This window comes from Lipotes vexillifer, unplaced genomic scaffold, assembly GCF_000442215.2.
Source record: "Lipotes vexillifer unplaced genomic scaffold, Lipotes_vexillifer_v1.1 scaffold2019, whole genome shotgun sequence".
NCBI lineage: Eukaryota > Metazoa > Chordata > Mammalia > Artiodactyla > Lipotidae > Lipotes > Lipotes vexillifer.
This window is the reverse complement of record NW_006795869.1, coordinates 89,716-112,240: the sequence shown is the minus strand read 5'-3', so window position 1 is coordinate 112,240 and position 22,525 is coordinate 89,716. Positions and strand designations below refer to the sequence as shown.

General features: G+C 41.7%; 1 protein-coding gene across 2 annotated transcripts in view; it reads left to right on the top strand.

Annotated features, from left to right (window-relative positions):
• DIAPH1 (diaphanous related formin 1) overlaps nt 1–22,525 on the top strand; it is a 94,155-nt gene that overhangs the window by 21,969 nt on the left and 49,661 nt on the right. The window contains exons 2-18 of one of the 2 annotated variants that reach the window (XM_007467936.1): nt 4,428–4,454; nt 5,460–5,615; nt 8,286–8,387; nt 8,738–8,868; nt 9,063–9,149; nt 9,993–10,056; nt 11,253–11,392; nt 12,610–12,718; nt 13,179–13,289; nt 13,606–13,724; nt 14,395–14,511; nt 15,142–15,257; nt 15,783–15,847; nt 16,776–16,955; nt 18,097–18,720; nt 19,607–19,721; nt 20,232–20,240. In XM_007467936.1, coding sequence (XP_007467998.1) covers nt 4,428–4,454; nt 5,460–5,615; nt 8,286–8,387; nt 8,738–8,868; nt 9,063–9,149; nt 9,993–10,056; nt 11,253–11,392; nt 12,610–12,718; nt 13,179–13,289; nt 13,606–13,724; nt 14,395–14,511; nt 15,142–15,257; nt 15,783–15,847; nt 16,776–16,955; nt 18,097–18,720; nt 19,607–19,721; nt 20,232–20,240 — 2,272 coding nt within the window. The remainder of the gene's footprint in view (nt 1–4,427; nt 4,455–5,459; nt 5,616–8,285; nt 8,388–8,737; nt 8,869–9,062; nt 9,150–9,992; nt 10,057–11,252; nt 11,393–12,609; nt 12,719–13,178; nt 13,290–13,605; nt 13,725–14,394; nt 14,512–15,141; nt 15,258–15,782; nt 15,848–16,775; nt 16,956–18,096; nt 18,721–19,606; nt 19,722–20,231; nt 20,241–22,525) is intronic. The other variant, XM_007467935.1, reaches the window with a different exon arrangement.

Here is a 22,525-nt window from a genome sequence, read left to right as displayed (position 1 = left end):
TGTCTGGTAGCTACCATATTGGATGGCACGGTTCATCTGCTTGGACTATGTCAGTAGCTTAATGTTGTTTTTCAGTTCCCCAGAGAAGGCTCTTCCAACCTTCTGCCTCAAGGGTAAGGGTTTTGGGGTGCTGGGGTCCTGAGAAACTAGAAGGGGGAAGCTGCTGGGTGTCTCAGCTTATAGTATGCATAGATTATTACTCTTCTTTTTGGTATAGGATCTCTGCCCACAGCTGTGCCTGGCATCCCCTGATCCAGAGATCTGTGTTTTACCCTCTTCTAAGAAAAAATTTCCAGACTTCTGCTGGAGTAAGGGAGGGTAGTCTCCCGATGGCATGGGGGGAGGGTGTTGGGGGGTGACGGAGGATCTACCTGCTTCTTAAACAGCTTCTTAAACAGCTTTCAGACCAATCTTATTTTTGGGCCTCCCCCTCCCTCCAACTGCCCATTTCTATAAGTACCTGGTGCTGCTAATTCCTGAGCCTGTTGAGGATCCTTAAGTACAATTTGGATTGGTCGTTAGCTTTTCCTACGGCAGGTTTAGGACTCAGTTTTCTTAGGTCTGTTGGGTCTTAGTCCCACCTTCAAAAGTTGATTGCAATTATGCTTTTCTTGTTCTTCCCAACCTTGTAGGCTCCTTCCCTCTATCATTTTTTCTTTCTAAAAATTCCTTTTCTGTAGATGTAGAAGGGTTTCAAAAAGCGGGGAAATTTGGTTCAGTCTACCGTCTTTTATCTGGAAGTTCCTATTAATCTGTACTCATGAGCAGATTTTGATACGCTAAAAATTTTCATTCCGTATTTATGCTTCCTTCAGTATCTATACTTGTAGTTAAAGGTTTTAGTATAGTTTTAATGGAAGACTCAGTAGGAGGGACAGGACGATGAAGTATTTAGTGAAGATAAGTAAGGGTTTATAGTTTGGGGGCAGAAAATAATTGATAGCAAACTAGGAGAAAGGTGAGTGTAGAAGCATTTAGAAAGAAGTAGGTGGGATCATTAGAGACTATGTTAAAAAGCTTGAACCTCTGGGGCATAAGGCATAAATATAGCTCCAGTAGCATTTATCTTCAAGGTCTCCGCTATTTTTAGTCCTTCTTACTTTTCATGAGCTGGGAACTTCTTGTTGCATATCTCAGAGAATCCACAAAACAGTTAATGGTACAGTTTAAAAAAAACAAAAAGCTGTTTGTAAACTGTATGTTCAAGATCTGTAAGGAAAGCACACATAGTATTAAATAAGTAAATTAATACACCCTCAGTATACTGTAGCAGCAGGTTGCATTTCAGTAATGGAATTGAGCTTGCTGTTTGGGTGTTCTGTTGGGTTCTGAAACAGAATTTTGCCTGTAGTACTGTGATTCACTTTGCTGGTAGATGCTGCCCTCTGTTGGAGTAGTTGAGGAAATGCATGGATCATTTTTACTGTCCTTACTCAAATTGAGCACTAAAAGCATGGATAATTTTTTTAAGGAATAAATCTGTTTCTAATGATGCACCAAGGAAAGCAAGGGAGACTGGTTTCTTCCTTCTTAAGAAAAGAGATGTTTACTTTTGTATGTAAAGGCAACGGTTAGTGGGCATTAAATGGGAACAAGACAAGAATCTGGGGAATGCAAAGATTTAGGGCTTTGGAATCTGGAGACCAGAGTTCCATACCCAGCTTGCCCTTATTCATGTGACCTCAGTGATTTACTCCACCTGTCTGGGCTTCAGTTTCTTCACTAATGCAGTGAAGAGGTGGAATAGATTTGAGGGCTTTTGCAGGGATTGGTATTTTAGGAGAGCAGCCCCAGATTATGGTATTTGTTCGTAGGAGATATAATGACTAAGTCTTAGGCTCTACCCTGAAGGAACTTAGTCTGGAAATGGCTAGGGGAGGCAATCAAAAGAGAGTTGTAATCCACTTCTAGCGCTGTGAGACAGGCAAATACCTATTTCTATATACACACAAGGAGAGGTACCCATCCAATTAGAGGAGGAATCATCCTGTAGGGCCTGTTGGAGCTAGCCTTGAAAACACAATCTAGGGCTTCCCTGGTGGCGCAGTGGTTGAGAGTACGCCTGCCGATGCAGGGGACGCGGGTTTGTGCCCCGGTCCGGGAAGATCCCACATGCCACGGAGCGGCTTGGCCCGTGAGCCATGGCCGCCGAGCCTGCGCGTCCGGAGCCTGTGCTCTGCAGCGGGAGAGGCCACAACAGTGAGAGGCCTGCGTACCGCAAAAAAAAAACAAAAAACAAAAAAAAAACACAATCTAGTCTGAGGGAAGCAGCAGCCTAGAGAAAGTCTGGGGTTGTGAGACAGCAAGATCTGTTTGTGGACCTGCAACTAGTTAGGATGCCCAGAAGATAGAGTTTGAAATGGAGGGTTTGTTGAGAGACGAGTCAAGGGAGAGAAGCCAGAAGTGTCATATGCCACGCTAAGGAATTTGGATCTTAATCTGAGGGCAGTAGGGAACTATTGCAGGGTTTCAAATGGGAAATAACATGGACAGCTTGGCAGTTTAGAATGATTACTCTTGGATATAGTATATAGAATGGACTTTGTGTTGGGCAGATGGGATTGAAGGCAAGGAGATCAGTTAGGAGGCTATTACAGTAAATCAAACAGGAGATCAGAGTGGCATGAACTTCAATAGTGGAGATGGAGGGAAGAGAAATAAGAGTCTGCAGACAGAAAGAACAAGCTGCTGGTTTGTTGTTCTTTAACTTAAACTGCAGCTGAGATTGATTCATTAGACCCAGGTTCTGTTACCTACGTTATATCCATCCCAGAATTGTTTGGGTTGTTGCTTGGTTCTGAGGGAACATTTTGAGTTTGGAGGACAAGGTTCTGGAAGCACTTGCTCTAGGAGCAAATAAGTTTAACCTTGGCAATGGCAACCTAACTATAAACATTCATCTTTTTTGTGGCTTGTTTCACCTCTGTGTGTCAGGTGACAGGGTGGTGACAAAAGGAACTGTGAGTCTCCTTGGGTGTCGCTGTCTCTGCTTCATCATCCTTCTGCCTTTGCTGCCCTACTGCCTTTATTTTGTGTAAACAGCACACACAAAGTAACTTTAGATTCCATTGACACTGAGCAAGGATCATATGGTTTCGGGTGAGTGGTTAGCATTCCATCAGTAGAAGGTTGACCTCCTCTGGACCATGGAGGGCAAAGTTAAGAGTCACAGTTCACACTGGATTTAACCGAACTCTGACATGGGGCACATGAACAAAAGGACATAGATTTTTCTCGTCTGTAAAAAGGTTGGTAAAGTAGCTTTGAGGCAGTGTCAGAAATAGTTTTTCATTAGTTGAGAAAGGTTCATCAAGAGGCATTCACTATACTCTTCTAAGGACATTAGCAAAAATAGATATGGTTTAAAACTATTAGAATGAAGAATTCCTGCTTTCCTGGAATACCTGCTTGTTCAGATTTTGGGGGGTAAAGTGTAGCACATATACAGAAGAGAATATAAAACATACAGAATAATTATAAACAGAACATCCATGTAACCATCATCCATATCAAGAAATAGAATATTATTGTAAGCATCCCTGAAGACCCCTGTCCCCTTCTGCAGTCATTACTCTTCCACCCACTTCAGGTAACCACTGTTTTGCCATTTGTGGTAATCACTCCCTTTATAATTGTACATCTGAAATAATATAATTTAGTCTTGCATGTTTTTAATCTCAGTGTAAAAGAAATAATACATTCACTTTTATGTTTGTGAGTAGCTGTAAGTTCATTCACTTTCTTTGTGTAATTGTTTTCCACTCTACCGTTATACGAGTTTATCCATTCTATTCTTGATAGCTATTGGATTGTTCTCTGTTTTATTGATAGATATTACAGTGTTGCTGTGAACATTCTTGTTATACACAACCTGCTACATATGTGCAAGTTTCTGAAGGGTAGATTTATAGGAACTGATATGTTGAGTTGTAATATATCTGCGTATTTTAACTTTACTAGATCATGCCATACTGTTTTCCAAAGTGGCCATAGCAATTTACATTCACACCAACAGTGTGTGAGAGCTCCCGCTGCTCTGTGACTAGACAGACACACATGAACATTTTTGCCAGTCTTGAGTGTGAAATGATATCTCCTTGTGGCTTTAGTTTGCATTTCCTTGTTTACTAATGCAGTTGAACACATTTCATAGGTTTATCGGTCATCCCATTTAGAGTTTTTTCAGTTCTCCACCGTTTTTTTCCCCAAAGGGTCATTATATTTTAGTGACCTTAAAACTCCTGCCCCTTACCTAAGGAATGTGCTAAGGAATAGTCTGGCAGAAATCTAGCATGTGGGAAGGAGCCTAGATCCTTTCAACTTATTTTCCCCTCTTTTTTTCCCCAACCTGTCTGGTATTTGGGAGGTTTCCTGGCATTTCACTGATCTCTCTTCCCTTTCTTCTCCCTCGTTTTTCCTGTTCCTAGACTCTGAAGCGGCTCATGGCAGATGAGGTAAGGAAATTTTGTTCAGCATGTGCATGGCTCATTTCCTACACTATGATATTTACCAGTTGCAATAACTTTGACTTTCTATAACTTATAAACGTGATATGGGTTCTATTCTCAGATCACCCCAAAGCTTTTTCCTAACTCTTTGCTCTGTTTGACCCATTGCATGCATTTCCCTGGCACATTCATTGGCTTCCAAGGTTAGGCATGTTCTTTAAACTCCAAGCTGACTTGCTGTCTGGATGCCACTCTTATCATTTGAAGCCCCAGAATGCTTGCAGATATTTACCGTTATTTTCAATCAGGTAGTGCCGATAAGCTGCAGCTTATCGGTAGCTCTTTTTGAATCGAACACTTGTCCTTGCGGTTTGAGGAGTGGTTCATAAGCATTTGGTTGACAGAGAGATGACATATATACCCCTGAAGTAGATTATATTCTTTGCAAAGGGGATTTTGGAGAATATGTACTGAACTTTTGCTGCTTACATAACACAAGTGCTATGGAGCGTACAGAAGAAAGAAAAAGGAATGGTTCCTGGTTTTAAGGCATTTCCTTGTTTCTTGTATATGACTTATATCTATTAAAATCTATGGTCACACTTACCTCTTGAAGGGAGAGAGCCTCTGAGGGCCTGGCCATATTTATTATTGGATAGCTAGAGGGAAACAAAAGGCATTTTACTGAGCACTCTGCACATGAGGTGCTTTCAGTTCTGTGCTGCTAGAGGGCTTAGAAATGACAGCGGAGCTAAAGAACAAAGTTTTCTCTTTTTAGAGCGTTTCCAATTCTTAATACTTCATTCCTCTTATCTTTGGATGAAGGTGAGAGTACAGAGTCCATGTAGTAAATTAGGTACAAGGAAGACTGGTTTCTCTTTCAGGGAAGAGCCTTGAACTGGCCACAAACCAGAGGAGCCGTGCACGTGTAAGAGGTTAGAGGCTATTTGATGTGTGCTTTGTTGCGTAAACGAAAATGGCTCACTGCTAATACTTTTTTTTCTTTCTCAGCTGGAGAGATTTACCAGCATGAGAATTAAGAAGGAGAAAGAAAAGCCTAATTCTGCTCATAGAAATTCTTCTGCATCATACGGGGATGATCCCACTGCACAGTCATTGCAGGATGTTTCAGATGATCAAGTTCTAGTACTCTTTGAACAGATGCTGGTAAGTTTCCCACCCCAAAGCATTGCTTCTTCTTGAAAATGCTTTTATGAGCATGATGGGCCCTTTTTTGTGTACAGTCCCCCTTAACTATCCTTTAATTACAAAAAATTCCAGGCTTAACAGAGAACTGCTTAATAGCAGTCCCATTAATGAAGGGACTACATATACAAGCGCCAGTCTGTAAGATTGGAATCTATGAATTAGGCTTGGAAATATCTGATCACTGACCACCTTGTTAATGTCCTTCAGCCCAGCAACACTTTAGCCACAAAGATATAAAATGAGTGGGCCAGCTCTTGTGGTAGTGTGATGACCACTTTTGGGTTAGCCAGAGTAGATAAAGTTTTAAAACATTCACAACAAAATCTATATGAAGAAGAAGCTGAGTGAGTTCCCTGGTGGCGCAGGGAATCCGCCTGCCAATGCAGGGGACACGGGTTCGATCCCTGGTCCAGGAAGATCCCACCTGCTGCCAAGCAACTAAGCCTGTGCGCCATAACTACTGAGCCTGTGCTCTAGAGCCCGTGAGCCACAACTGCTGAGCCTGCATGCCACAACTACTGAAGCCCGTGAGCCTAGAGCCTGTGCTCCGCAACAAGAGAAGCCACCGCAATGAGAAGCCTGCGCACCGCAACGAAGAGTAGCTGCCGCTCGCCACAACTAGAGAAAGCTCACTCGCAGCAATGAAGACCCAACGCGGCCAAAAATAAATAAATAAAAGGAAGGAAGGGAGGGAGGGAGGGAAAGAAGCAGCGGAGGAATGGAAAGGCATCATTTGCCCAAGATCTTCTACTTAGTGGTGAATCTGGAAAGAGAATTCTGATGTTACAATCACTAGAAGACCTTTAAAGGTTGGGGCTGAGGTCAGTTCAATAATGAGCTGTGCATGGATGTGACTGACTTTGCTGTCTTCAGTGAGGACCATTGCGTGGGGAGGACACTGAGTGAATGTCCACTAGTGCTAAGTCTTGGAAAGTTTTGAGTACATGCTTATAAGGTTTCATAAGACCTATATATTAACTTGGATTTATGATCTCAGATTCAATTAGAGATTAGTGGCAGGCCTAACTTAATTAAAAGCATGTGCTTGAAACCCTTAAAACTGAGACCTGGTACCTGTGGTAGTCACCACTCAACCAGTACTACATTATTACTTTTCCTTGAAGCTTTCAGTTTGCCAAGTGTGTTAAGAGTCCAAGAGTATGATCTATCAAGACAGTCTCTTGGCCTTGGATTGCAAATTTAAATGTCTTTAGGGCCAAGGGAGGAAGCATAAATAAGTTAAGCAGGCTACATAGAAGATGATAAAAAGGAGAAGGGACTGCAATAAAATGGACTTTTGGCATTTTTGATAAACTCCAACCACAATTCAGTTCCAATAGGTTTTGTAGCATTCCAGTTGGGAATGCTAGCCCAGTAGTGCCAGACATTTCTGTTTTTCAAAAGAAACCAGAAATCTCTATTTTTAAAAAAAAAAAAACAAAAATTGTTTTTTAAAAAACAAATATCATAGCCAGCATTCAGATTTCCTGAATTAGGTCATTTTTAGAAAAACAATTTGTTTGTTCAATCACAATTCCAGGTAAGGTCCATTGTGTTATTCTGCTAAGTTTCATTTGAGCTATAGGTTTTCCTCCCTCTCTTTAATCCTTGCTCTTGTTATAAAAAATTTGTTGAAGAAACTGTTTGACCTGTAGAGTTTTCCATAATCTTAAATTTGCTGATTGCATCCCTTGGTGCTATAAATTCATATTTTTATATGAAGTCTCTCAAATTTAAAATGTTGAGCTAGCCAGACAAAACATACTTTATCTTTGGGTCTGATTCAACCTGAGGGCCAGTATTTTGCAACTTCTTTGTTCAATTTATCTGTAAAAGGAGAAAGAAAGCACCAGGAATTGAGTCAGAAAGAAGTCAAATTATTACTGTGACAATTTGGTGGTGGTGATTCCTTCACACATCACACACATACACAAACACACACATGGGGAAGAAATTGAATATATCCTTTATTTTTCTCCTATACTTTCCCCGTTTCAAATAATATTCTGGACTTGTTAGGGTTAAACTTGTGCTCACAAAAATAGGAGGCTCAGACACATGGTTATATATGTAACAGGGTCAAGCAGAGCCTTTTCCCCAATGACACACTGCAGGTTATGTCTGTTGAGGGAATTTGTCACAATTTCCAGTTCTTTCTTCATGGGAAAGGAGTTTGTACAGAGACTTAGTTAACCATGGGTAATGGGCGTTTAGGCCCTAGAGTGGTGCAGATTTTGCTGGTGTTTGCATGATGCCAGTCATCCAGTGCTTCAGTCTGAAGAGATTATTAAGGTCCATCCTAAGTGCAGAAAATACTATGTTTGCTTTTCTTTCAATAATGTAAAATAAGTTTTCCCTCTATATTGAGAGTCTACTTTTGTTAGGGAAAAATTTAGTGTATGTGTATAAAAATGTCTGTTGGGATTTATAATAAAATGTTAACCATATTTATCACTAAGGAATTCCCATCATCTATAATAGCTTAAGTCTCTAAGGATCAGGAAAATTTATTTATTCAATAAGCATTTAGTGTGTTCATTTCTTTACTAAGTATACTAAACATTAAACACTGAAAACTTGTAACGAATTCAAGGCAGTTTTTCCCCCTTTTTTTATTCCCGTTTCTAGTTGGATATGAACCTGAACGAGGAAAAACAGCAACCTTTGAGGGAGAAGGACATTATCATCAAGAGAGAGATGGTGTCCCAGTACTTGCACACCTCCAAGGCTGTGAGTCCTGGGGCAGGTACCCAAGACGTGGGAGACTGTGCCCTTATCTTGGACCTGTTTGTTTTGCTACTTTTGTAGAACATTTCATGTCCACATCAGTTTTATTTCATTCTTTTATATAAACCTACTCATTTTTTACTCTCATTTGAGTTACTTTTCTTACATACTTTTGCCTGATTCGATCTTCATGAAGTATGTGTGGGTAATGGGAAGGAAGTTCTGAGTCTCACATAGTTTGGTGGTATATATAATGGGTGTTTGCCCTCATATTGTTTAAACTGTATTAACTAATTCTGGTCCAGTTTATGACTGAGTCCAGTGTTTACTAATCTCTATATGCTCCTTTGCAGGGCATGAGTCAAAAGGAGAGCTCTAGGTCAGCCATGATGTACATTCAGGAGCTGAGGTCGGGCTTGCGGGATACGCCTCTGCTCAGCTGCCTGGAGTCCCTTCGTGTCTCCCTCAACAACAACCCTGTCAGGTGAGGATTCTGAGGTAGTAACAGGAGTGAGAGCCCAGTGTTGGAGCTCACTGGTGGGGATTAGCGATCAAAGGAGTCAGGGAAGTATGAGACTGTTTTGGATTGGGAGTAAAGAGTTGCCAGGATACACTTTATTTTGGTGGATATTTATTGATTTGATTTGATATTGCATCGTCTTTGTGTCTTCCTTACAGTTGGGTGCAAACATTTGGTGCTGAGGGCCTGGCTTCCTTATTGGACATCCTTAAACGACTTCATGATGAGAAAGAGGAGACTGCTGGGTGAGGACTTACGAGTCTTGGCAACTCCTAGGTGGAGGGTAGTAGAGGACTTGGCTGTTGGCTCTAAAGGAGAAAATGGCAGTTAAATGGAAAGTTATGGACTAGGATATTATGCTGTTAGCTGAGAATGGGGTTTATCATAGGGGTGACCGGAGAATAAAGGATGATTATAGGTACAGGGAAAGGAGGAACTTAAATTTCACGGTGAATAACACAAGACATATACCACATAAGATTGTGAGTCTCCCAGCACAGGTTCTTATCCAGTCTGGAAGTAGGGTCTGATTTAGTCTGAAACTCTCCTGTGATCTGGTCTGGGTCATATCTCATTTGGAAGTCTTATAATACACTTGATCAGTTTGGGACTAGCTTTATGATAGTCTTCAGGATTGGAATAATTCTGGGGATACCTTGCACTGTCTTAGGTTAGGCTACCTTGAAGCCAGCCTGACCCAAAATGGTTTCTCTACTTCCTGGGATCTTTCCAAAACAAAACACAGGACCTCTACCTCCTGAACGTACAGACTTGAAACCTCTGATGCAGTGAGGCAAGCAGTAATAGGTGGGCTGTTATCCTGATAGAATTTAGCCCTTAGGAGCCTACAGGGAGTTAAAGGGAAAATTTTAATATAATACTGAATTCTTGGTTTATGAGAGGATTAACCAATGGTTCTTTCTTCAGCTACCTCTTTTTGCCAGTGTTTTAGGGTAGAGTGCTATGTGCTAGAATTTACTTAGCTACTAGTTGGGAGTGTTCCTAAGACCCTTGTTTACAAGATTGAAAAGTCAAATGGGGAGGGGTATAGAATGAAGGGACTTCACTGATTATGTCTTCTAATGCAGAAACTACGATAGCCGTAACAAGCATGAGATCATCCGCTGCTTGAAAGCTTTTATGAACAACAAGGTAAGATATTTCTCATTCTCATTCAACCCCCCATCGTGACCGCTGTTTTTTCTCTTCTCTTGGCAAACTCAAAAAGGGACCTAGGAATATGAGGTTCAAGGCTTCTAGCTTTCCCTTTTAGTACCGTAACTTTTTGATCGCCACATACACATACTTTTATGGATCTTTTCCCTCAGTTGTAATGTCTGTTTCAGAGGATAGGCTTAATTTTCTTCTTCTGTTTATACTTTTTTTGCTAATTCTTAAATTTCCTGACCTGTAGTTATTATTTTTGGAAGGTTTACTTTATTTTCTGCTTATTTGTTGTTGTTTTTTCCCCAGTCTTTTGCTACTGTACAATCTTTTCTTCCTTCCTTCCTTCCTTTCTTTTTCTTTCTCTCTTTCTCTCTCTTTCTCTTTTTCTTTTTCTTTTTCTTTTTTTGTCTGTTTAGTATTTAAACTTAGGGAACCTACAGTTATTTGTTCCTGAGTGCAAATCTGTCTTCCTCACTATTTAATTTTGTTATAATTATTCCACTGGCTTAGGGGGAGCATTGAAAAGAAACATAAGAATCAAAGTTTTTATTCTTGGAAGACATAGAATTCTGTTGTGTCTGCTAGAAAATTATTTTGCTATGCTTATTTCTGTTTAGCTATACTGGAAAAAGTGTTCTACCCTATATTAGTTTGCTTGGGTTGCTATAACAAAGTACTACAAACTGGGTGTCTTAAACAACAGAAGTTCGTTTATCTCACAGTTCTAGAGGCGATACGTCCAAGATAAGGTGTTGATAGGGTTGGTTCCTTCTGAAGGCTGTGAGAGAGGGTATGTCCCATGCCTCTTTCCTAGCTTCTGGTGTCTTGCTGGCAATCTTTGACATTCCTTGGCTTGTAGATGCATCACTCCAGTCTCAGCTTTTGTGTTCACATGGCCTTCTCCCTGTGTGCACATCTGTGTCCAAATTTCCCCTTTTTATAAAGATAACCATTATATGGGATTAAGGGCCCACCCTACTCTAGTCTGACCTCATGGTAATCTAATTACACCTGCCAATGACACTATTTCCAAATAAGGTTACATTCTGAGGTAATGGGGGTTAGGACTTAAACATACGAATTTTGGGAGGAGCACCATTCAATCCATAAGAACCCGTAAACTTGTCCTTGGTTAGATGCTCTCATCTTTAAGCCTCCCTTTTCTCTTTTTGTCCTACCAGTTTGGAATCAAGACCATGTTGGAGACAGAAGAAGGAATTCTGCTGCTGGTCAGAGCCATGGATCCTGCTGTTCCCAGCATGATGATTGATGCAGCTAAGCTGCTTTCTGCTCTTTGTATCCTACCACAGCCAGAAGACATGTATGTGACTGGAATTATTTTTCTTCTCTATTTTTTTTAATCGTCTTCCTTAGTCTAGAGGAATATTAAGTTGCTTGGGTGTCCACTTAGTCTTAAATGCTAGGTAAGACTATATTTCACATGAACACTGTGTATCTTAATATTTAAGAAAGATTGTTAAGAGATGGAAGCTGTTCTGCATGTACCACTGGTTATCAAAGGTACAGCAGGATCTTCTAGATCTCCATTAATGTCTTTATTGTCTAGGACAAGGGTTTCTTTTTACATTTTTTTAAAATTCAGAAGTAACATACCATTATTTTAAACATTCAAACAACATAGAAGTATATGAAGTACAGTTTAACCACATCATCCCTTTGGCAAACCCTATTCTGCAGAGGTAACCACTGTTAATGGTGTGGTACAGTCTCATAGATCATTTTCTAGCACAGACAAATATTTACTAAATTCTAACACACCTGCCACTCCAAAAGATGGTTTCTTAGAATTAAGGAAAGATGGCTTATGCCTATAAAACCAATCTCATGTATAGGATAGATTTTTATTTTTGTGGAGGGGTTTGGTTTAACAAAAGCTAAATCATACCACCATTCTTTACAACTTGTTTCTTTTTATTTAACAGTAGCTCTTGGACATTCTTCTCTGGCAGTACTTCTAGATCTATCTTATTATCTTTAGTGGCTGTTTAGCATTTCATACTCTGTACGTCCCATAATTTAATGATTCCTTCATTGCTAGACTTTTAGGTAGAATTTTGTTTTAGCACATTCTGACCCCTGCTCCAGATGATAAAAAATTTTATTATCAATTCTTGTGCATATATTCTTTGTACATATATTATTTCATATTTATGTGTTTATGTTGGATAGATTTTCTAGAAGTAAGCCCATGTTATGTGCATTAAAAAATTGGTACTGTTAAATGCCCCTCCAAAAGTTGTACCAATTTATATGCCATAGAACAGGGATCTTAATTTGGTAAATATAGGTAGGAGTCTGGGGCGGATTTTAGGGAGTGCATTTTTCTGAAGAGATGGTCCTTAGTTTCCTGTTGATCTGGCCTCTGCTCCAGGTGATGAGAAGAATAATGTGAGAAATCCAGAACATTGATAATGTCTGTTTCATAACTGATCTATACCTCTGTATAATATACCTGTTGTGTACCTGTCTGTGTCAGAGCACCCAACCAGTTCTCTCCCTTTCCTTACTTTCTGGCAGGAATGAAAGAGTTTTGGAGGCGATGACAGAAAGAGCTGAAATGGATGAGGTGGAACGTTTTCAGCCACTGCTGGATGGATTAAAAAGTGGGACCTCCATTGCTCTCAAGGCATGTATACCTATGAAACTTGGCCCAAAAGTAGAATTCAAGATAGAAAGACTTAAGTTCACTTGACCTTTTAAGAGAACACATGGAGTGGTTACCAATGATATATATTTCAAAGTTCTTTCTGAAGGGAAAATGATTACCCTTCTCTCCAAGAAGGCAGAGAAAGAACTGTCTTCCTCATTACGAGATGGAAGAAAGTCATGGTATTTATTTACAAGCTAGAAAAATCAAGGCCTAGAACAAATTATACCATAGAATCTCTGGAATCCTTTAGACCTCTGAACTCTCCAGACCTGTGTTTAAACCAAGTTGTATTGCTATATATAAGGAAGTCATTCTTGTAGTTTTTGTACTGAATCTTCTAGGTTATATTTGGGGGCCTCAGAATGCATGTAAAGAGAATGGAATCTTGATCTCTAGGAGTTGACATTGACACAGCTGCTGAATTTTCTTATTTTAGGTGGGATGCCTACAGCTGATCAATGCTCTCATCACACCAGCTGAAGAACTTGACTTCCGAGTTCACATCCGAAGCGAACTGATGCGCTTGGGGCTGCATCAAGTGTTGCAGGTGAGATGCAACACTCCATTAGAAAGGCTGGGCTGGTTCCTTCCTGCTCTTATAACCCCATCATCCCTGGGAAGACTTTGGTTTTCAGTTTGAAAACCAGGTTGAGGGAGTGCCCTGGTGGTCTAGTGGTTAGGATTCAGCACTTTCACTGCCATGGGCCAGGTTCAATCCCTGGTTGGGGAACTGAGATCCCGCAAGCCATGTGGCAGGCCAAAATTTAAAAAATTAAAAAAAAAAAACAGGTTGAAATGTTTGGGTTTTTAACCAGCATAAGGACACTTTTGGGTTCCCTGGCCTATACTTTTGCTGTTGACAGGACCTTCGAGAGATTGAAAATGATGATATGAGAGTGCAACTAAATGTGTTTGATGAACAAGGAGAAGAGGATTCCTATGACCTGAAGGGACGTCTGGATGACATTCGAATGGAGATGGAATATCCTTTTACTGACTGGGTTGAAGACACCAGACATTCAGTTGCATTCAGTTCTAGATCCCTGTAAGGAATGGTGTGGAGTTGATGACTTACACAAGGGCATTAGCCCTGTCTTCTTTGTAGATTAGGCAGGTGCCTTTTGATTGCCATTGGATATATTTACGTCACTGTGGACCAGAGAAGTTGGGAAAGGCGATCTGAGGGTTGCTCAACATGGAAGCAGCCATCAAAATTAGTATAGACGTCCTAGAACATGATAGCTTAGCTTATTAAGATGTAGAGCTGGTTTTGGGAGAACATAGACAAGTCAGGGAGTGAGGTTGTAATTTTCTCTCTTGTATGTTTCCACGAGACTGACGGGGAATAATTTGGTTACCTATTGATACTTGCCACAAGTGACTTTGAGGCAGTTACCTTTTTGTGTCTGTCTACTGCTCGATTTTCAAGCCAAGTTCTAGGAGTTTTCTATGTCTGTGTATAGTACCCCCTGACTCACTGGTCCCCTGGCCAAAGGAAGTTTATAGAGCTTAAAGTTTAGGGCAGGGTTTACAGGAGGAACAGCTGTTAGAATAGAAGTGGCATCTTGCTACTTCTCCCGAGAGTTGGGCAAGCTACCTGTCAAGCATAGTTTCTAAATATATGCTTTCCTTAGCCTCTTCTCCTTTTCCACTGACTTCAGTGAAGTCTTCCAGATTCTCTTAAACACAGTGAAGGATTCAAAGGCAGAGCAACACTTCCTGTCCATCCTGCAGCACCTACTCTTAGTCCGAAATGACTATGAGGCCAGGTAAGATGGTATACCTGTGGGAAGTTTTGAATTTGAGCCTAAGTGGAGAGTGCAAACTTCTTAAATTCAAAGATTGTCTGTAGAGAGAAAAGGAAAAGACAAAGACATGGATTAGAGTTCATTTTTAGTTTCAGACATAAAGGGAGTTGCCAGTTGTCCCTTTAATCCAACTGAAAGGCATCTCTCTGGAAGCGATGAGAGTGTACAAGGTGAACTGCCTCCCTCTTTTGGAATGGGGTGGTGGGGTGGAGTGAAGATGATAGCAAAGGAAGGCAGCCATTTAAAGTTGATTCATGTTGGAACCTGAGATTCAAGCAGTAGAGTAGAGGTTCAGCAATAGTAGAATATCCATCACAGGCAGGGTCAAGCTCGAATTTTAGATGGAAAAGGATTTGCACTCGGAGGCAGATGGCAAGAAGTTTTGACTATCTGAAGTAGATGGGGTAGCTGATGTAGAAGAGGGGGATTTCTTAGCATGGCAGCAATACTCTGTTAACTTTATGAAAAGGTCTTTTCCAGAACATTTATCCTCAGGTCCTTCTGCTGTCAAAGCAGTTACCTTTCTTGATCCTGAATACCAAAATTATATTTTGGTTTTCCTTTAATAACCTTATTTTGTTTCTTCTGTAGACCGCAGTACTATAAGTTGATTGAAGAATGTATTTCTCAGATAGTTCTGCACAAGAATGGGGCTGATCCTGACTTCAAGTGCCGGCACCTCCAGATTGATATTGAGGGATTGATTGGTAAGCATATTTGTCTGTCTGGTTCCATAAAACATTGCTTATGTCTTTCATTTTGCATCTTTCTTTCAGTGAAAATTTCAGAGAAGATACATTTCTAGCCCCTGGTATTTCCATTTTCACCCTTTCTTAGGTGATATAACCAATACCTGTGCTAGGAACATATAGGCCCTTAGTTTATTTCTACATAATTCTAAAAATTTATCCTGTCTCATACACCACCCCACGTTTTGAAGGGACTTCAGCTATTGTCTGCTACTCCTGCTGGTCCCAGAGATTCGTATTACTTGTAGGCGTTCTCTGTGCCACCTGGCATGGTGGCCTTACTGCATAACAGGCACTCAGAAATTATATGTTGAACTTAACTGAAAGTTCCATTTCTTTGTCTAGTACAGAACATTAAGAAGGATAAGAAAAATAAACAAAAAGAACAAAGACTGCCCTTTGGTTATGTAGAAGGGCTTAGGCAGTGAGAGGGGAATACGAGAATTGGGAACTTGACTTCCTGACTGTTCGCCTTCTTTTTAGATCAAATGATTGATAAAACAAAGGTGGAGAAATCTGAATCCAAAGCTACAGAGCTGGAAAAAAAGGTATGTATGAGAGATCAAAAATAATTGGAGTATATCTTTCTTTATCTAAGGATTTTGATTTTTCTGACATGTGAAACAGTTACCTGTGATATATTCAGTGTTCAGCACACAGTAGCAGTTCCTAGGGGAACCCTCTCTGCCGTAGGTTACTCAGTGGAGAAAGTGGTGTGGATGTGATCATGAGGAGCTAGTCAGTCGTGAGTTTGCACAGTTCTTGGGCCCCTGAGCAGGAGGAAAGACAGGTGACACTCTCATATAACATTGACAGCACTTGGGTTTGCTTGGCGACTCAGGCCTTTTATCCATAGAACAAGAGGAACTGGAATATGTCTGAATTGTCTTTTTCTCTTGGATTAAGGACTCCTATTGTTTTTGTTTTTTTGTTTGTTTGTTTTTATTTATTATTATTTTTGCGGTATGTGGGCCTCTCACTGTTGTGGCCTCTCCCGTTGCGGAGCACAGGCTCCGGACGCGCAGGCTCAGCGGCCATGGCTCACGGGCCCAGCCGCTCCGTGGCATGTGGGATCTTCCCGGACCGGGGCACGAACCCGTGTCCCCTGCATTGGCAGGCGGACTCTCAACCACTGCGCCACCAGGGAAGCCCAAGGACTCCTATTGTTGATAGGTTTTTGAGAATACTGGGATTGTGCACCTTAGCTGTCCTGGTTAAATGTCTTTAAAATCTTAGCTGTTGCTGTTTTTTAAAATAACTCCAAGTATAGATAGACTATGGAAATAATCCCTGGCTTCCCCCTCCTTTAACCTTGATTTTAAGGTCGAAATCATGGTGGCCTTTTTTCCAGGCATCCCTTGGGTCAGTGAGCTCAACAGATCCAGGATTAGCACAAAACAGTAAATTATGGGGACTAACACCTGGCCTTTGCTGAGTTGGAGAGCTTACTGGGAGCCTGATTTCTTTCTCCTCTAGCTGGACTCAGAGTTAACAGCCCGACATGAGCTACAGGTGGAAATGAAAAAGATGGAAAGTGACTTTGAGCAGAAGCTCCAGGATCTTCAGGGAGAAAAGGATTCATTGGGTTCTGAAAAGGAAAAAATTGCCACAGAGAAACAGAACCTGGAAGCAGAAGTGTCTCAGCTCACAGGAGAGGTAATATCTGAACAGGGAAGGCAGAGTGACCTGTAACTGCCATCAGCAGCCTCAGAGTGAGCTTGTGTTGGAGCAGGACTCTGTCATCTTACTCCCAGGGAGGGTTCAGATACTAATAGGTAATCTAGTTAGATGGCACATATTTTTAAAATCATAAGCTGTTTTGTTTTGGAAGTAAGTAATACATAAGATGGAAAATTTGGAAAATACAGAACAACACAAAGAATAAATGAGTCACAGTACTACCCAGAAATAAAGATAATAGCCTTCTAATAAATTTAGGAGTAAATACTAAATAAACTGTTCTCATATTTGCTATTTTTCTCTTATTTTAGTCATCTCTGGACAGATTTATGCCCACACACTGTCTCTGCAGTTATAGATATTTATATGATCTGTGATACTTGATAACTTGATCACCTAGGTGGTTATATAATTACCTGTATAGCACATATGTTAATTACTTACCTAGAATATTTGATCTACTTGATCTTTGCATTTTCTTTCCTTTTTAAAAAATTAATTAATTTTATTTTTGGCTGCATTGGGTCTTTGTTGCTGTGCGTGGGCTTTCTCTAGTTGCGGTGAGCAGGGGCTACTCTTTATTGCTGTGTGCAGGCTTCTCGTTGCGGTAGCTTCTCTTGTTGCGGAGCACAGGCTCTAGGCACGCGGGCTTACGTAGTTGCAGCACGCAGGCTCAGTAGTTGTGGCTCACAGGCTCTAGAGCTCAGGCTCAGTAGTTGTGCACAGGCTTAGTTGCTCCGCGGCATGTGGGATCTTCCCGGACCAGGGATTGAACCCGTGTCCCCTGCGTTGGCAGGCAGATTCTTAACCACTGCGCCACCAGGGAAGTCCCGATCTTTGCATTTTCTAATCAAAGGGAGAGTTTAACATAAACTTTGAAGTTGCCGTTTTAATGCAAAGCATACTGAACTAGGAACATGAAGACCTGAATTCTAGTTTTGTCTCTGTCACTAAATAGCTATGTGACTTTAGGTGGAGCCTTTCAACTGTCTGACTCCTTTCACTCCCTTCATGTGTAAAGTGAGAAATTTGGGTTAAGTAACTTCTTAGGTCCTTTCCAGCCCCAGTGGTCCCTGAAGTGGAGTGAGAAGTACTCCCATTGGTGTTATTTCTGTAGGTTGCCAAGCTGTCCAAGGAACTGGAAGATGCCAAGAAAGAAGTGGCTTCACTTTCTACTGCAGTTACTGCTGCAGCCCCTCCTAGCAGTGCTACTTTTCCCCCTGCCCCTCCTTTACCTGGTGACTCTGGGCCTGTCAGTCCCCCCTCACCCCCTTTACCAGGAGACGTTAGCACAGCCTCCGCACCCCCTCTTCCTGGGGGTGGGGCCATTCCTCCTCCACCACCTCCTCCTCCTCCTCTGCCTGGGGGTGTCTACATCCCCCCATCCCCTCCTCCACCTGGGGGTGCCTGCATCCCCCCACCTCCCCCTTTGCCTGGGGGTGCCTGCATCCCCCCACCCCCTCCTCTGCCTGGGGGTGCCTGCATCCCCCCACCTCCCCCTTTGCCTGGGGGTGTTGGCATCCCCCCACCTCCTCCTCCCTTGCCTGGAGGACCAGGAATGCTACCTCCCCCTCCCCCTCTTCCTGGTGGAATCCCTCCACCCCCTCCATTTCCTGGAGGCCCTGGTATTCCTCCACCTCTCCCTTCTGGAGTTCCTGCAGCCCCAGTTCTGCCATTTGGATTAACCCCAAAGAAACTTTACAAGCCAGAGGTACAGCTCCGGAGGCCAAACTGGTCCAAGGTGAGAATTTCTGTCCATCTCTTCATCAGTAGATTTTAAGAGACCACTTCAGTTTCCTACTTTGTGTTTTGTGCATGGTTGGGCTTCTCTTTCTTATGGCTCACATCTGTCTGTCTTCAAGTTCCACTCATGTGTATGTTTATTCAGCAGATAATAGGCATATTCTATATGCTGGATATCACTCGGGAGAGTTCTTCGAGCCCTATACTCTGCTACAGAACCTAAACTTATCCTTAAGTTAATGTTTTTGCCCTTTTCTCTGAGGATATGAGTGCCATGGGATACCACACAGTTTGATAATAGTCATTTCACCAATCTGCAAAGGTACTGATAAATTTTGCTGATCCAAAAGTCATGGATTTATGGATACAACTCCCTACCACTCCCACCCACCCCCACCCCGGTAAATAAGTTACACAGGATATGTTTGCATGGCACAGTATGTGTTTGAGAGCGCTGTGATTCTGCATCAGCCTTTTGCTTCTGGAAACCAAGTTAAAATAAAGGAGCTTAGGGATTTGTTCATAAAATGAACAAATTTGATACAGTTCACTACCCTGATGGGAAAAGTGTAATGTAGAGCAAGGGAAGATGTGAAATAAAGCCTTAATGCTTCTAAAAGTAGAGGATTTGGGGTTAGAAGGAGGATAAGCAGCATAACTGATTCTAGTTGTTGAATAATCACCAATAAACATATAACCTGGAATCATCGTTTCCTGGTCCCACCACAAAGAGCATAGCTCTTCTCTGTGTCTCAGGTTAGTCTTATTCTAGTATGATGTTGACGATACCCAGCCAGCTGCTTCTTTTGCATCTTAATCAGTTTTCTAGGATGGAAAGTACAGAGCTCAGTTTAGTAACTCTTAACACCTGCCTGTATCCACAGTTTGTCGCTGAGGACCTTTCCCAAGACTGCTTCTGGACAAAGGTGAAGGAGGACCGATTTGAGAACAATGAACTTTTCGCCAAACTTACCCTTACCTTTTCTGCCCAGACCAAGAGTGAGTCCTTTCCTCTTTCATGCAAAGGGCCAGTGTAGGACTTAGAACATTTGTTGAGGGGGTCTCCCATTTCTTTCCCTTCCCTGGGTGAGGGTTGAAGAGAGCTGGGAGTTCCTATTCAGAAGAAAATAAGCTGGTTTTGTATTCTGGGGATGCTGGAGTTGGCAAAGAGAACTGTTGCATGTATGCATTTTTCCCCCCAGTTTTTTTGCATGTAGGTATTTTACACAAGTGTAACTTGTGGGGATATGAGGTTTATGTGACAGAGCTCAGGCTGGTCTGAGAGTATCATTTTGATGATACTCTTGAATGGATTCTGGCACTGCCTTTAAGGCGCCGTCTTTAGACCTACATATGTAATTGATAAGAGCTGAGCAGAGTCTTTAGTAGGTGAGGTGGCTGAACAACTGTCTTTGTACAATAACAAAGAACCATATGTGATCCCTTTTCTTTTTTCCATTTCTTTCCAATATCTGATGCTTTCTCCTTCCTGGCACTTCGCTCCTGCAGCTTCAAAAGGTAAGAATACAGAAGAGCCTAGTAGTTGGATCTCTTGAATATTAGAGAAAAAAATGAAACAGATGTAAAGAGATTCTCTTTAGAAAACTAAGACTAGAAATTGGGGATTGATTTCTCTTTTGCTAGTTTTTTTTTAAGAGTCCAGAAGGACCAGTAGCTCTGATGTTAGCTGACAGGGAAGAAAATTATTTTAAGTTGAAGCTACAATATACTTGCTCTTTCTTTGGAAGGTGAGGGACGACTTAAATAATAATACTGTTACTTTACATTTGTGTTGTATTTTACAAATTTCAAAGTGCTTTAACATATTCTACCCTATTAGGACTGCAAAGAAACCTTATGAGATAGGTTGGGTGTACATTATCTCCGTTCCATAGCTTAGATAGCCTTATTAGTTAGGTAGCTTGCCCGAGGTTTTCTATGGCCAGATCCAGGGGTCTTGACTTCTGGTCTGTCTTTTCATATAAATTCTTGCTTTTCTTCTTCACCTTCATATCTTACCCTTTATTTTAGAAGAGCTTGTCTATTTTGCCCTTTTCTTTCTTCACCTCCTAATTCTTGTGGTTTCGTGCTGTCTTGTGATGGGACACTTACAGTTATTTCCCCAGAGGGATGCAGTATTTGAAAGATATTGTCAGGTACCTAATGACAGTTATAACCTAATAATTTTGTATTTCCATCTTCTTCCAGCTTTTTTGTTTATTTAGAGGTTTATTATGACCCTAGTGATGACAATTAAGTGCAACTTCAGAGCACTCCTCCCTCCCCCTGCCAGTAAATAAGCATTTTTAAAGACAGTTACTACTTTTTTCCTTAAGTGATCTGATGGGACTAGTCTGCACTTCATTCTAATAAGATACCTAACAGAGGGAGTTTTCTGGTGGCCTAGTGGTTAGGATTCGGTGCTTTCATTGCAGAGGCCCGGGTTTGATCCCTAGTCAGGGAATCATCCCGCATGCTGCATGGCATGACACAGCCAAAATACAAAAAAAGAAAGAAAGAAAAGAAACCTGTGCCTCTGGCAGCCCCTAGTTACACATACGTATCTAGGAGTCAAAGATCACAGTGCTCAGGCCTGCCCTGTTGCCCTAGCATTCTGGGCAAAGTTGCCTTTTCCTCTAAGAGATATATCACCTTCTGAACTGAAGTTCAGCTCGGAGAATTACTTCTACCTGCTATTAAAAATGCTGTGATAATGACCACTTATACTACTCTAGAATATCAACAAAGACTAGTTGACAATCGGAATCAAATTGGCTAATTTGTAAGTTCACAGAATACATCCCTGTGTTGGCCTCTGGTGTCATTTTCTTTCTGGTGGCTGCATTCTGAGTGCCACTGCAAACATACACTGACTGGGTCCCTTTTCCTCCCTGCTCTGTCACCATCCTTCTTTTATCCTGTACATTTGTATTGCTGTTGATTGCAGTGGAGTTTTCTGCAGTTTAGTGGTTTGCCTCGGCATTTTATTCCCACTGTGAATTGGTATGTAGTGTGTGTGTGTGTATCTTTTTTTTTTGGCGGCGTTGGGTCTTCATTGCTGTGCAAGGGCTTTTCTCTCTAGTTGTGGCGAGCGGGAGCCACTCTTCATTGCCAGTGCTTGGGCTTCTCATTGCAGTGGCTTCTCATTGCGGAGCATGGGCTCTAGGCATGTGGGCTTCAGTAGTTGTGGTTTGCGGGCTCTAGAGCACAGGCTCAGTAGTTGTGGCGCACGGGCTTAGTTGCTCCGCAGCATGTGAGATCTTCCCAGACCAGGGCTTGAACCCATGTCCCCTGCATTGGCAGGCAGATTCTTAATCAATGCGCCACCAGGGAAGTCCTGGTATGTAGTATTTTTTTTAAAATTAATTAATTAATTTTTGCCTGTGTTGGGTCTTCGTTTCTGTGCGAGGGCTTTCACTAGTTGCGGCGAGCGGGGGCCACTCTTCATCGCGGTGCGCGGGCCTCTCACTGTCGTGGCCTCTCTTGTTGCGGAGCACAGGCTCCAGACGCGCAGGCTCAGTAGTTGTGGCTCACGGGCCCAGTTTCTCCGCGGCATGTGGGATCTTCCCAGACCAGGGCTCGAACCCGTGTCCCCTGCATTGGCAGGCAGATTCTCAACCACTGCACCACCAGGGAAGCCCTGTAGTATTTTTTAAATACCTAAGCAAGACCTTATCTCATCGTTTGTTATTTTCAGCAGTGTAACCAAACTTTTTAATGTTCTTTTAGCCTTCAATTTCTGCCCTGGAAACAATTTTCTGTTCATTGATGATTCTAACTTCTTGACAGCTTTGCTCCCGCCC